At 35.8% G+C, this 15,275-nt stretch overlaps 3 protein-coding genes across 10 annotated transcripts in view; 1 reads left to right on the top strand and 2 right to left on the bottom strand.

The window, feature by feature from the left end:
- Positions 1-817, bottom strand: part of LOC116843586 (solute carrier family 41 member 1-like) — a 6,723-nt gene extending 5,906 nt beyond the window's left edge. The window contains exon 1 of one of the 4 annotated variants that reach the window (XM_032814073.1): positions 679-817. The gene's annotated coding sequence lies outside the window, so the exon portion shown is untranslated. Of the gene's footprint in view, positions 1-671 lie in introns of all 4 variants that reach the window. The other 3 variants (XM_032814071.1, XM_032814072.1, XM_032814076.1) reach the window with 3 other exon arrangements.
- LOC116843585 overlaps positions 1-3,553 on the top strand; it is a 5,145-nt gene extending 1,592 nt beyond the window's left edge. For 2 of the 3 annotated variants that reach the window (XM_032814069.1, XM_032814067.1), the window contains one exon: positions 1,748-3,553. In XM_032814069.1, coding sequence (XP_032669960.1) covers positions 1,759-3,270 — 1,512 coding nt within the window. In that variant the 5' untranslated portion in view covers positions 1,748-1,758 and the 3' untranslated portion in view covers positions 3,271-3,553. Of the gene's footprint in view, positions 1-957; positions 1,105-1,747 lie in introns of those variants that run through there. The other variant, XM_032814068.1, reaches the window with a different exon arrangement.
- A 1,079-nt stretch (positions 3,554-4,632) lies between these two features.
- Positions 4,633-13,572, bottom strand: LOC116843582 (alkaline phosphatase 4-like). Of its 3 annotated transcripts, none has more exons than XM_032814052.1 (8): positions 13,305-13,572; positions 10,907-11,009; positions 9,759-9,979; positions 9,026-9,218; positions 7,357-7,523; positions 6,719-7,030; positions 5,666-6,095; positions 4,633-5,310 (listed from the first exon to the last, which is right to left on the bottom strand). In XM_032814052.1, exons 1-8 carry the CDS (start codon positions 13,332-13,334, stop codon positions 5,066-5,068), a joined length of 1,701 nt encoding a protein of 566 aa, XP_032669943.1. In that variant the 5' UTR covers positions 13,335-13,572; the 3' UTR covers positions 4,633-5,065. The 3 variants fall into 3 exon arrangements, with proteins under 3 accessions (XP_032669943.1, XP_032669944.1, XP_032669945.1); XM_032814053.1 differs by having other exon boundaries at positions 4,634-5,310; positions 13,397-13,571; XM_032814054.1 differs by lacking the exon at positions 13,305-13,572 and adding an exon at positions 13,210-13,272 and having other exon boundaries at positions 4,635-5,310.
- Between the last annotated feature and the right edge of the window lie 1,703 nt (positions 13,573-15,275).

Below are 15,275 nucleotides of genomic sequence, written 5' to 3'. Positions count from 1 at the left end.
TATATATATATATATATATATATATATATATATATATATACATATATACATATGTATATATATACCTAGATAGCACAGAGAATTCAAAAAGAATTCAGTCGTATGTCACCAATTCTGAGTTCATTTTTAGATGCAAAAAAAATCTTTTTCACTAAACTGAATTTTGAAAAATTCTTTTTGTATCTGAAAATAAACTCAGAATTGATGATATATGACTGAATTCTTTTTGAATTCTTTGTGCTATCTAGGTATACACACACACACACATACACACACACACACACATATATATATATATATATATATATATATCGCCTTCAATGATACTCTGCGATAACGTGAAGGCATAATTACAGTTAAAAATTGATGAACAAGTCTCGAAAAAATTTATTATGGAAATTATGCATTCATTCTTACAATACCGTTGCGCATCAATGACTTTCAAACACACTCACGCTACGCAATGGTCAATGGCGGAAGGATTGAACACGTGTCAAGTGCAGTCACTAGTTGTTTCGTAATAATTTCATTTCTAGCGTTATAATAATAGCTTAGGGCGTACGCACACTCATATCGACTTATTCTCTTGCACTCATGTTAGTCGTATCGACATAAAACGCAGCATGCTCATTAACTAGAACGTCAGAGGGAATTTTGAATTATTTTGATACCTTTTACCTGATCGTATCGATCGCCTCGAAATGTACCGCTTGACTCTCGGACATCAAACGTCGCTCGAATACAACTATCAGTCTTCGAACATCTATTGCCAGCATGCGCTGCTTGAAATACCTTAGTCTGGGCGACTAGGCATAGTGCCCATCGACGTACACGTGCCTTCTGTACAATGCCTTGAAATCGCCCTGAGCGGTCGAGGCGTCTGGTTCGTTGTGCCGAGGGAAAATCAACGGAACGTTAAACCGTATCTCCCGAGAAAGCATCGAAATCAAAATTATTTTGGCGACTAGTGACGTACATCTTTACACGATCGTGGGTCTTTTTTAATATAACGTTTCTGTACATGTGAAGAATACAGTGTCTGTTCTGAGTAATCAATCTAAAATTAAATAAAAACTGTCCGTCGCTTTTGAGGATTTCGACGAGGTAAGCTCGATTTTTTAATAATTGATTTTTCGTCTGTTTAATGTGTAACTTGTAGTCATTATTAATGAATGCGGAAGACAGTATGTTAATAATGTGTTTGAGATAGTAGACGAAAGAATTTCGAATTAACAGAAGTTTAGTTTCAACAATAGCATAAGGTACATGGCTGGGCACCGTGCGCTAAATTGGGAGATAATTGCTTTGTCTTTACGATAGAAATAGACTGAATTCATTAGGTGCCAACAGACTGCCGCGGTCGCGTTTAATTATTGGTGTTCGTGGTGCTAAGACTTTAAAATTACAGTATACATAAAAACTGACTTCTGTGACTTTTGTGACTTCTGTGACTTCTGTGACTTCGCAGTATTCTAAAATAATAATGCATACGTAACCTTTGACGGCGAGTAGTAGTTATGTAACGCGGAAATCATATTCATTGCGTTAGAAAGATCGTTACATTATGTAATTTAAAGTACCCACAAAAGGAATGGAATTCATTTCAGGAATTAATACATTTTAATTTTATATAATTTGACACAAAAATGTTACATACAATTCAGTCATCGACTCAGTTCAAACAAATTAATTACACTCGTAACGATGGCTTACAGTTCATTATATTTATTTCACTGCATTCTTTCAGTTTTTCTGGCAATGGGTCGCAGGAAAAAGAACTCGAGAAGGATCTCCAGTTTTATTCATAAAACGTGCGAGAGTGAACTGTTGGGAAAATCGAATTTCGACGAAAAAGAACTTGAAGAACAGAAAAAGGAAAATCATCCTGTGCTCGAGAGCGCGATTGACGTTTACGCACGTTTGAAATTGCCACTCGTGCAGTCGATGCACTCTTCGATGCATCATCGATCGTCGGACGACAGTGACGAAGAGGACACGATCGAGCTGAATTTCTGGCCGCGTTTCGTTTTCGCGTCGAACCTGTGTCTCGTCTGCATGGAGCGATCGCGAGAGATCTGCGAATTTTGCGGTATGGTCTCCTATTGCAGCGTCGAGCACAAGAAGCAAGGTCGGTCGAAGCATCGCGACTTGTGCGAGATTCTGACCGAGATCTGCGCCATCGGAGGGAGCTTGTCGTTGTTGCCGGAACTTACCCCGGATGATTATCGTATTTATCGGCTGAAACTGATCGAAATCGTGGAATGCCGCTTGGGTAGATCTCTTGAGCTCTGGGAGAAGGAGATCATTCTCTATCCCCGCGTGTGTCGCAGCTGTCGTAACTTCTCCAAGGCACTGCGAAACTGTCCAGCGTGTCAAGTCGAGTTGTACTGCGATAATCACGATAGCGGACACGAGAAGTGGTGTCGAGAGTTTCAGGTTTTCCGCAGAGTGTTGTTCATGCAGCACGAAAACGGCCACGTAAACCCTGAGATGCCAGATACCTTTCGGGAAAATCCGCTTCACCTCCCGGACGATTTCGATTCGTTAATGGCGCGACTTTACGATTATTCGACCTATTATCGTGGCATGGATTGCTACACGTATTGCAGCCTCTCGCACATATCGACCATTCCGCTGACCGCTTTGTATTCCATGCAAATTTCATGTCAGAACTGGGAGATCATCGACACATTCGTGATCCACGTGATAGGCGCGGAATTTCAGTTCGAAGGCATAAATTTACACGTATGGGAGAAATTATTCCTGCACTTAATTCCGAATTTAAAGCGTCTCCGATTGATGTTCGTCGGCCCGGAATTGAGACTACCGACGGTTCCGTTGAATCTATTAACCGCTGTAAAAATTTGTTCGGCCTGTAAAACGTCTGCTCGTCACGTGAATGTCTCGTTTCATCCGAGTAAATTTTATCACGATTTTTGTCGTTCAAAACTGTTCATAAAACCGGATCTTGTGTGTCTCTTTAACCCGGGTCTTTATCGGGAAACGGGTTTCGAAGGTAAAGACACGTGGCCGGAAACGATAAGGGAATTCTGTAAAACCAGAGTTCCTGTTTGCGTAACGTCTTACACGAAGCACGAAATTCCTCGGGAAATGATGAGAATAAAATCGATCATTGATATCGAAACAATTTTAGAGCCGCGAAGAAATCCTTACGCTTCGATTAAACCCGATAGAAACTTTGTCAGCGACGATACGGCGCCGCTAATTTATAAAAATTATTATCTTGCTATCGTGAGAGGAAAATCGTAAAAACACTTTCAAATAATGAATTTTCTGGAATCTATTTTGCATTTAGTTTCACATGAATATTTTCCTTGAATATTTATTAAGAAATGTATTTGTACAACGTACATTCCCAAGTAGGAATTTACTACTGACATCAAAGTGATCCAGTATTGATTTATGGTAAACGTTACTGGCATAGTACTAGATACCTGTACCTATATTCCCAGTACTGGGCCAAGTATCGATTCCTAGTAATTTTTATTATTTGTACAATTGTTAATATCACAACTATATATTACGGAAAAAAAGATCAGAATCACTGGTTGAGGCTGCTCTCGTTTGTACCTATACATATCTATTTTTTAATAGTCATATGAGGAAAAAATCTTCGACGGCGACGGCTGGAATCAAACTCGAGTCTTCCGCTTGTCAGGCAAGCGTTTTTACCATTGAGCTATCTAGGTTTCGCGTTAGTAATCTCTCCTGTTTTCCCATAAAGGACATTGATATCATTCATTTTTCAGTACCAACACAATACTGGTCCAATAACTATTCTATTAACAGATTATATACGATTCTTACTTGGATATCCAGTACTGATTCTACGAACAGGGCCAGCTATTAATACAGCTTTTTTAATACTGGGCCAATACCGGAAACGACAAACACTTTTCGGTAACGTCCCTGTACACGTACGGTATGACTATCCAGTACCTAACCTTAGTACGGAGCCAATACCAATAATACAGCTTTTTTATATTAGGCCCAGTATTGAACCAGTACCAAAACTGGACTCCGCTTTTCGATATCGACCCAGTATTGGCCCATTTTTTCGAATTGACGAAACGTATACGATTCCTACTTGGGTTGTTATTTTTTAGAACTGCTTCTATTTTGTGTTGTACAAAATTTGTAAGAAAATTGTTTGACGATAAAATTATCAAAATTGTTTAATTGGGTGTATAAAAATAAAATGTTTTTCGTTAATAAATTATGTTTATTAAATTATTTTTAATTTTTTTCCTAATTGTTTGAGTTGAATTACTATTTAAGCAACTTATATATATACATATATATATATATATATATATATATGTGTGTGTGTGTATATATAATATATTACTATAATTATATATAATATAATTATTATATATAATATATAATAATAATATATTAATGATATATTATATATAATAATAATAATAATATATATATATACATATTTATATATATATATATTTTTTTTTTATGTACTTAATTATTATAACATAAAGTTTATAAGAAACTATATTTTAATCACACAGTTATAATTTATATATAATTACATCAATTAAAGTAATCATTAAAGCTAATACAATTTGTTTGTTAGTTTATAATTAAAATATGTAGTAATATAAATATGTAGTAATATGTATATGCACAAATATATACATCTATTTTCTTTGTATAAGTAACACATAAAAGTACATAAAACGTTTTCATTCTGTTTGTACTTCGAAAAGAATGTTAACAATTTTCAAAATTGCAGTGTTTTTTACAAAATTTTTTATACAATTTTCAAAATTGCAGTGTTTTTTACAAAATTTTTTATACAATTTTGACTATTACATATCACGAAATTTACTGTACAAAAATATGGAACAAAATCATATTTTTTATATTTTGATGGCAATATTAAATAGTATTTATGTTTGATACGTGATATTATATTATAAACACGTTTTACTCTTAATGGCCGATAGATAAAAACTCTTCAGAGAAATGTATCAAAGTAAATTTTTTTTAAATTAATTACGAATACATATTTGGGTACTCATATTTAGCAAAATTGTAAAAATATTACCGTCAGTGAGAGAACTATCGTAACTATTGTGGACGATATGATATTTTGTCCTGCTGAATTGTCCCATTTGCTATTTTGTTTTGCGGTGTTGATGGCGTAAAAGTAACGATGATAAGCGTCATCGCAATGAGATGGCCAGTCTTTGAAGCATGCCGCATATGCTATGGCGTGAGCAATATAATTTTGCTCAAAAGTACCTCGAAACAAATGCGCATAGGGGCCTGCAAAAAATATAATTTTTCATCATTTTCCGCGACCATTCAATCCGAGAAAAAAAACAAACACAATCTTTGTGAAAATTATACTTAATATTCCATATAAGTTCCATTATACTTCATATTCTTGTAGTGGACTTTAGGATATCGTGAAAATAAAACTGAGATTTAGCGATATATTTGTAATTTAAGCTATTTTTATAGTTCTGAAAGAATTAAAACCGAAATATTTCCTTCTTATATCTCTCAAATGTGTAAATATTTTATGTGAAATTAATTGAGTAGTCGATAGTCATTAATTGAAGTAACTATGGATATCGTTTCCTTAGTAGCAGTTTGTTTGAAAATCTGCATTTCCTACCAATAGCGTAAACCCCGACGTCTTCTCCACCATGAGTCTCATCTTTGAGGTAGATGCCGGCAAAGTTTCTATAAAAAGGTTCACCGCGAGTTGTATCCTCTTTGACTTGTCTCCAGGTCTCGTTGACGTTATTACTGTCGTTTTTTCGATGGTAATAAAATCCTGGACCGTTAATGTAGGCTAGTGTTTCGTAAGGCTTGACGTTCGGTTCATCGGGTTTATTACCGAAGCCAAGGATGTCATTGCCTCTCTTAGGATATCCGTTTAATGAAAACGAATGCGAGTGATCAGCAGTGACGATGATCAATGTTTCCTCCACTTTCACCTGCTGAAGAGCTATTAGGATCGCTTCTTCGAGCTCTGATAATTCACGCATTGCTAGCTTCGCGAAGTTGGCATGATGAGCTAGATCGATTTTACCGCTTTCCACCTGAAGTATTGAAGAACAAAAATTGTTAAATTAATATTTTGTTATGCAACTTCGTCCATTTATTGCTGTATATACACGTGAAATAATGTGTGCAAAATTTCTTTTTCATTATAGCGTAGAGATATGACGCAAAAAAATTAATCTTTCATATAGGAAGACACAGTTTGTCAGGACAGTTGTTTGGTTAGTTAACTTCATTATTTCATCATTATGTAGAATTGCGAGACAATAGTTTGCAAGCGTTATTCTGTCATTTATAGGTATCGACCGCCAAAACTTCGATTTGACGTTACTCACTCCTCTATTCCGGCAAAGATTGCGGCATTCTCAAATTACGCGTAAAATCATATGCTCAAGTAGCGCGACCTAGACTGGCATCCGGGAAGACGAAACCCTAGGAACACGTGCCTAGGAACTCATTACACGAAAATGACCGCGCAATTTGCATAGGAATCGCATCATCATTAATCCGTTGATATTCGTTAATGTACCGTCTCGGTTAATGTGCGTTTCATTAATGTCATTTTAATATCCAAGAGCATGCTAGTTTCGCGCGTAATGCTCGCTTTTTGCGTAACCTGATCCGTATTTTGGCATAAATGTTCATATTGGCGACTACTGACCATCAAAAGAAATCCGTTTTTGTTCTTCTTCAACATTCTTATGGCTTGCAATGTCATATTGGATAACGAAGGCGTCTCGCTGTTCTTCACGGCGTGATAGGGCATGTGACTGCCCGAGAAAATTCCGAGAACGTGAGACGTTTTGCTAATGTCGACGGACATGAGGTCTTGCGTGTTGTTGACGAATTTCCCTTCCGGATATGTCGCTTGCCATTCCTTCACCAAATCTCTACCGTCGTCCCGTGTACAAGAGTCTGCATCATCTGATTTCATAGGCACACCCAAATATTGTCCACCGCCACCCATGATAACCTTTCAAATAATGCCGTTGATATTAGATACAAGGAGCCACATAGTTGCAAATTTTTAATATTTAGAGTAAAGAATCGATACATGTTTAAGTTTTATTGCAGATATTTTTTTCATTATAATTTTAAATTGTCATATATCGTTATACTGGTAATTTTCTTTGATCCTAGCAATTTTCACATTATTGATCAGATAAACAAGATATTTTTCATTTGCCTGTTCGTTCAAATGCTCGTTCGACAGCTCTACTTATATGAATTCTTACCTGCTAATTTTGGAATTGCATTCATTTTTTTTATAAATACAATAGAATAGATGTGTTCAATTACTTTGAATTTATTTCCCGGTTCATCCTCCATAAGTTGTCTCGCGATATCCTTGACACAAGTTCTCTGGTCCGTCGGAATTTTGGTGTCGCACTCCCAATCTCGACTGTTAGTATGCGCGTACAATGCCGCAGGGGTGGCGTGGGTCACACGAGTTGTGGTAACAAAACCTGTTAATGAAATGTGCGCTGATTATTTTCAAAATTTACTTATTCTTCATCGGGATAACTCGAGACGATAGTAGACTCATGTTATATCCCGAGATATTGTACAATATTGATGTTATGTTAAAATATAAAATAAAATCTTAGATTTTAAAGTATGTGCGTTATAGTACAATACGTTGTAAATGATATTTTTATGTTAACTTATTGGCAAAGCTGCAACAAGAAATACACGCACTATTCGGTGACTCGCTTTGTTATACAAAAAGTCTCTATTATTTCGTCAAAGTAGAAATCAGTCACGGCCGATCAATCGTCCTCGACAAGATAGAAGGTCGGCTTATGACCTCCTCGTTTTATTGGGTAGACTTTCACTTGTATAACGAGAACCTCAACGAGGTCCACTCAACACCAACACTTATATTAATGGAATAGTCAATCGCGCGTGACACGTGTTCTCTACAGAATTGAGACTCTACTCACATATCATACATTATTGTGACTGTAATCTTTATATCTAAGCGTTTTATTTCTCAGGATATCGGTAATAATTTAATCTTCCAAAAAGATCAAATCTCTCTCTTCACGGGCAAAACTTGATGTATTATTAATTATTAAAATATACTCTCTCTTTTAAACTTTAGACTAGAAAACTCGTTTAATTAAATAGAAAGAGCTATAAAAATCGACCTCCTGTCATACTATTAATTCTAATGAATGATTTCTTTTTATTACCAATTAAAAAAAAATTAATTTTACTTGAACCTGTATCATCATATGATCATGCATAGATCTCAGTTTGATCATGTAAACATATCGATATTAAAGGTTATGAATAATAGATTTGTTATTTTATATCAGAAATAAAGAGAGATTTACTTGAAAGATTTTCCTCGAAAAAAACAAAAGAGAGATTTAATCGAAAGAAGTTTCGTTATATTAGCCGTTTAATTAACTAATAACATCGACAGCGTACTAAAGATTTTAGTCAGTTTCCTCAAATTGATTTCTACATTCTCAAGATGTTTTATGAGATATATAAATCTCGAACATGATTCTGTGTGAAGGTTCTTTAATGCTTGTAGTTTATTGATAAGGTACTCTATTTGTTGACCGAGCAAAGTTTCGGACGATTAACAACGATTAACGACAATTCTACTATTCGTAAGATTTCTCCCGGTAGTAGAGTTACTTATAATTCGAATCAAATACTAAACCATAAAAACCATAAAAACCTTCTCATCTATAAAATTGGTCTCATAATTTCATTTAAGAAATAAGCAATTTTGAACTAACCGCACCGGACGCGCCGTTTTTGCATTATATGCTATAACTTCGATTTTACAAATTCCTTTCGCAACACGTTGTTTTTATTACTTTAACTTCGAGTAAATAATAAACGCGTGAAAAATTACAGGAAACCTTGAGAAATTATTGACGACAAAAAGTGGAGTATAATCGCTTTTGACGTTACTTTGAGAAAGACACGTTACTTGAAGGATTCTTACCAGTGTCTTTGCCAGACTGTTGCGCCCAGTCAGCTATTGTCGTCAATTTGCTAACTTCGTTGATCTTTTTGTCGCATTGCTTCCTCTGAGCTCTAGCATCCAGTCCCAAAACACTATATCGACATTTCACGCCGGAGAACATAGCAGTGGCCGTTCCCGCGGAATCAGGTACCTGCATGTCCACGTTGTAAGTCTACAAACACACGTGATAGTTGTAAAATGATGATTTCAATTATATCTGTGATTAGAGAGTGATATAATTCCGTCCAATTATATCTGTGATTAAAGAGTGATATAATTTCGTCAATCAATAGAATCTGAAGAAACGATCTTTCGTGCGTCACGTTGGTGTTATCGATTTATCTAGTACCGCTCTCAAAATCTCGACATCGTCGAATAAGTTATCTTGCATTGTCATTTAGATAAAATTGTCATTTAGATAAAACGACGATAGTGTGAACTGCGTTGTCAATGCGTTGTCGCACGGTGAATTAACAACGGGTAACATTGTCACATGTCAGTTCTCACACAGCGCGCGATCGCAAGATCGACTGAGATTAATTTAATGAGGCAACACGTTTGTCGTATTTTCTCGTGTCGCGGATAGGCGCAACGTCCTTATCAAAGCGCGGAATTAAGCGGCTTAACGTGACAGGATTTCTCAATATCGCTTCTTGCGAGACTACTGTCGTCGCGAGTTAGAGACACGTGATTGACAGTAAAATTTAAATACCTTGGCGAGACCGGTGTTGGGGAACTTCTCGAACGCGAGTTGATATTCCTCACCAGACAGGCCTTTGAGCTGACCTTTGTAAATTCGGCCGGACGTGATGGTAGACAGACCCATACCGTCTCCGATGAAGATGATCACATTCCTGGCACGGTTCTCGTTGTTCCGGTGGGTCAGGATCTTGTGCAGGGTCTCTTGGCCGGACTTCAGCCAGAAGGACATATCTGATGAGAGATCAGAGTTTCGCCTTGTTGCCAAGGAGGAGTACTACATCGATCGTGATGCACGAAACGAAGTTATGCAAGACACAAGTTCCAAATGTGTTTTAAAGATGTGTCGTCAAGACATCTCGCGATTTAATCGCAACCGTGTTTTAGACCGCGTAAGAGTAATATTGACAAGTGGCCTTCACTTAACGTAATTTTTTGCTCTCTTTTATAAATTAAAATCTTATCCCTGATACATAGACAGTGGAAGGGAATATAGCTGAAATTAATTGCAAGCGATATCTGCGCAATCAGTCGTTAAATATTCATACAGCTCAGATATCGATTCTATGAAGCACCGTGGGATAAGCGCGGATAAGTTTGGAGAACAAATCGACAGTTTACTTGTTAAAGTGATTGGATACACACGCACACACAATAAGCTCTTCTGGATAGGATAAATTATCAAGAAGAAGAACTTCAAGTATCGGTTAAAGTTACGTCGTTAATATCTTCATAACTTCTTCCTATAAAGACATAAATTGCTCATTATCTCGCAAAATAATATTGACGTGCAAAAATTTTAAGATATTGCGTGAATACCGTGTCGATAATAGACAAAGACCGAACTTTGTGTATATATTATATTATCGAGTTACGCTATGATAAGGTAAATATTTTCATAGTGAGAAACTCCAACAACGACAATGACCTGTTTTTTATATCTTTTCAGAAGCCTACCCAAGTCTATTTTTGCTCAATTTCAATTTTTACGTATATTTTTATATTTTTGTAACTCGTATTTGTCTATTAATATGGAAAGCGTGGAGAACTTAAGATCTCATAAAACGACTTCATCCGTGCAAATCGATCTTCATTAAATGGCAATGGGAATGTTATTCGAAAAAAATTGGTAAAATTTGTAAAATGTAAATTATAGCAGACCTTCGTAATTCGTGGATCCTTTAGACAGCGCTTCAGAATTCCGTAAAACCGCCACGACGCAAAGTAGCAAGATACAACACTTCATTGTAAATGTTTTTTTTTCCTACAACATAGCGAAAAAATAATCCATCATTATTCGAAGACAGTTTTTCCTTATGATCCATTTAATTGCACAATATTTATCGGACAATATTTATCGATCGTTATCAAAGCCAAACGATAAATTCTAACTAAGATAAACGTCTCAGTGGTCGAACATACATGTCCCAATGATTGACATATTGGTTTTGTATTTTTCTTTGTTGAAATGCTTTTCAATATACAAAACAATATAATAAATGAAAAGAAATATTTAGTTATCTTGTGATCTTGTTTCATTTATTGATAAGCATCTTAACAAACACAAGTATATTATTAGTAATTCAATTATCAGTACACGTTCAATCACTAGGACGTTTACCTTAGCGTTAAATTTATTTAAACAAAAATATTTGGCGGGAACTTTATTTCTTCAACAGTATTTAAACTTATTAACAGCTGTTTTAGCTGTTAATATTATACACTCAAGCTTTTTCTATTTTTATCTTTTCGTTCGAAGTTTTTACGGCGTAACGTCAAATGAATAATGAAATGGAACGTACGCCTGTTTTACGCTTGCTTTATTTTGGAAAAAACCTTTGAATCTCTCTCTACGCGTTGAAAGTAAATTCTCGCTAAAAATACAGTCGTGCGCCATTGTCTGTTGCATTTTCTATTTCTAACATCGTTATTACATCACGTTTCACGCGAATTGTACCAATATCTCAGAGAGAATAATTGTCTAGAACTAGCTTTTATCATAAATATTCAAAAACTATTCACGACGTAATCAGTTCTCGGAACCATGTTTCGAGGAAAAGAATGTCGCTAGCTTTATTTTGTCGCACTTCAATGCGCAAAACTCGAGTCTTTTTCACGTGTAGCATGATAACTATACATAAATTAAGTAACCGCAAAGAAAGAATTATTTCCTTTGTGTCACTATTTCATTGTCAACATAATTCGGTTTATCTCCTTCGTTAGTTTCTTTTCTGACAATCTTCACGGTGATAACGCGTTTATTGATATCACAGAGTTAACACAAAATTCTTTTTGATTAACTGTTACTAATTTATTTTATTAGTTTTCTATTAATTTTCTATTAGTTTATTATTAGTTTTCTATATTCTCCTCCGATTTCTTTCACGGAAGATCGTGATATTGTTCGACTAATTCGTAATTTCTCCGACATCTCGTTCAATTCGCAACATCTCGTTTATTTAAGCGACACGATACACATTATATAATATTAGTGTTCTATTAGGGTTCTATTAGTTTTGCATTAAGTGGCCAAAATATGTGATAAAGGGAATCTAAACGAAGTTAAGAGTCAGTCGTCAAGCTAATAAAATTACCTTAACACTTATATATCTTATATTTCTACGATTTTTTCCGTCTACCTTCTCGTGTTTTTTATTTCGGTAAAACTCTACTTGCTCGAGTGATATAAACATTTTTACATTTTTACGTAAACAGCAGTAAATACTGCTTCAATTTCTTCGCGAACAGCTGTTGTGTAACTCAGCGATTCTTTTAATAAAGTGTCGTTGTTATGGCAAGTGCTTTGGTTTGAAAACCTTCTTGTTACGACAATACGTAATTGCACGTAATTACACAAATGACTACGGCTCATTGTACGCAGTTTTCATATTCTTGTGTTACTTAAAGAACTCGAAGAATAGTGCGTTTACTAACAAAATATTTAAAGAGCTTGCACGTTCCAGCGATTCTACAGTAATATTAAATTACATAACAACAATTTTTTCGTAACAACTTTCAGCGATTATCAAGTGTTTACAAGACGTGTCCTCTCTCACCTTTTGAATCAAGAATATTTGAAAATTTATATTGTTTCTTACTCAAATGCCAATTTACTAATAATTATGTTAACAATTATTTGCTATGTAATTTTTCCAATTGATCTTGTAAAAATTTTCCCCGATTTCTTTCACGGAAGATCATGATATTGTTCAAACAATTCGTAATTTTCCCAACATCTCGCAACATCTCGTTTATTCGTGCGACACGATACACATTATATGATATTAGCGTACACATACGAACGGGGTCGCACGTCGACCCAGTTCCTGCTCGCCCGTCTCCTCAGCATCACCAGAGTGTCAGTTGGACTCTTTGCACGTGTTTCATGTGCACCCCGAGGTGCGGTACATCGGCTTTAATTTCATGCGCGGTAAATAAAGCGAAAGCAAACTTGTGGAACCTACCTGAACGAAGGTGTCGGGAAGTAGGTGTCGGAAATGTTGGCACTGTTTGACAGTGTCAATTCGACGGTGCTGTAGACACGTCAGTTAAATGTTACCTGAGCGATACATGATTTAAAACGTGACATCCTCGGAAGAGAAACGGCACTGCGGCGGAGCGTTTTTTAAATCGAGAATCACGTGTAATCACCTCGTCGCGTCTACTGCTTGATCGGCTGCCGATAGGAACTCGTGGAAAAACCGTGATCGTAATTCTTTCCAAATCGCGACGCGGCCGGAAAGCGCGAGTTTAAGCCGAAGCGGAGATACCCGAGCGAGCCCGCGAACGAGCCAGCTTTGTCACTTTATATAGCGTTTCAAAGGCCGTGGCGGATTGTGCACGAGGTGGCGAAGCGTGCAAGGGACACTGGGTACGCGGGTTCTGCGTGCGGCAAGGGGAAGGGGATCCCCTCGTGTATTGCTAATCCGACCGTAATTGACCGGCTCGGTGCCATTTTGTCTTATGTCCGCGATACAGATTAATTCGTGTGCGTCCCGACGCGGGAGCACCTAACCGCGAATTCTTCCTCCGTCTCGAGGAAGAGAAAAATCGCGCCTCAGCCATTTTTTATCCTTCTCTTTCTTTTTCGACGAATTCTAATTCGAATATCGGCTATCGGACTCGGAGAAATTTTCACCAGCGGACGCTTTTACGAATGTGAAATCGATAATTATGTCATCCGATCGTGTCTTTGAAGCTTGGCTCGCAAAGGTTTTCGTACACTTCCCATCGTTTCGGGCTCAAAAGTCATTGGTTCTTTGATATTATTTCCCCTTTTTTTATGGGAAATCGATCCCGTATCGGTTAAAGGATTGGTGTTTTACATTATTGAAATCGATAACTTCAGAAAATTTCGTATATATAAGTGGAGAACTTTGTATACGTCACATTTTTGAATTTGTGTTGAATATATACATTTCTAAATATAGAACTACGGTATATCTAGACTATTTCGTTGCATAAGCATGACAGTTTATTATTCTTTCCGCCAATTAATTGCAATTTGAAAATTTTTGTACGATTCCAAGGATATACATATTTCTATCGCGAACTACCGTTACTTCACATGGAAGCTTTTTCTGCTATTGACACAAGAAAGAAATGTATCCGCATCATTACCTCTAAATCTTTTCATTTCAGCGAGTGATGGTAATGTAAGGCGAGCAAAACAACTACATAATTTAAATTGTTGAAACGTACAAATAAACAATATATCATCGTTGATAAAAAAGTAAATTATTTATTAATAATGTTGTTTCTGAACATACACATTTAATAATATAGCGTTTCTTAATATGTACACTATCACGGTTTATTCAAGAAATAAACAGTATATCGTCGTTAATTAGGAAGTAAATTAATATGTTATTCCTGAACACACACTTAATAATATAGCATTTCTTAATTTGTACACTACCACGGTTTATTCAAGAAATTCTCTCCACAGACCACATTACATTTGTTTTCATTGTGTACAACAAACTTGATTTGTTTACATTTGTGGATACACAAGAAGAAATGTCGTTGAATCTTTAGTAAAGAGATAAACTTTAAATAAAAGATCGACGTGTCACACATGTATGACGCTGGTAACAAACATATTAGTAAAGATGAATTCCAATATTATTAATCGAATAATGTTTTAATGATTGTCTCCGGGAAAACCATAAATATTTCTTTCCAAGAAAATATGTCATCTCAATCAACATTTAATCATTCGGAATAATACGTTTTGCGAGATATACAATGTTATTATCGTAATACAAAATAGGGATTTGAGTTTACTGACTAATAACTAATAAAATAACTAATTTATTCATGTTTAAATATAGTCCTTATATTTAAATCTTTTCGCAATGTTTCAGCTTATTTCGCGCCTGTTACTCAGAATGCTTATCGTATTTGATCTCTCACTTGTAATTTATTTCATATTTAGATGACGATAGTATCGTCGTTAACGTAATTATAATTCTGTTAGGACGGAGATTGTTCAGCTATTTTTCATTATCGACAGTAACGAGCGAGTATC

Source organism: Odontomachus brunneus, unplaced genomic scaffold (assembly GCF_010583005.1).
Source record: "Odontomachus brunneus isolate Ranch 3 - 2012 unplaced genomic scaffold, Obru_v1 Obru_scaffold_034, whole genome shotgun sequence".
Taxonomy (NCBI): domain Eukaryota; kingdom Metazoa; phylum Arthropoda; class Insecta; order Hymenoptera; family Formicidae; genus Odontomachus; species Odontomachus brunneus.
The sequence above is the reverse complement of the archived record's forward strand: the minus strand, read 5'-3'. Positions and strand labels throughout refer to the sequence as shown.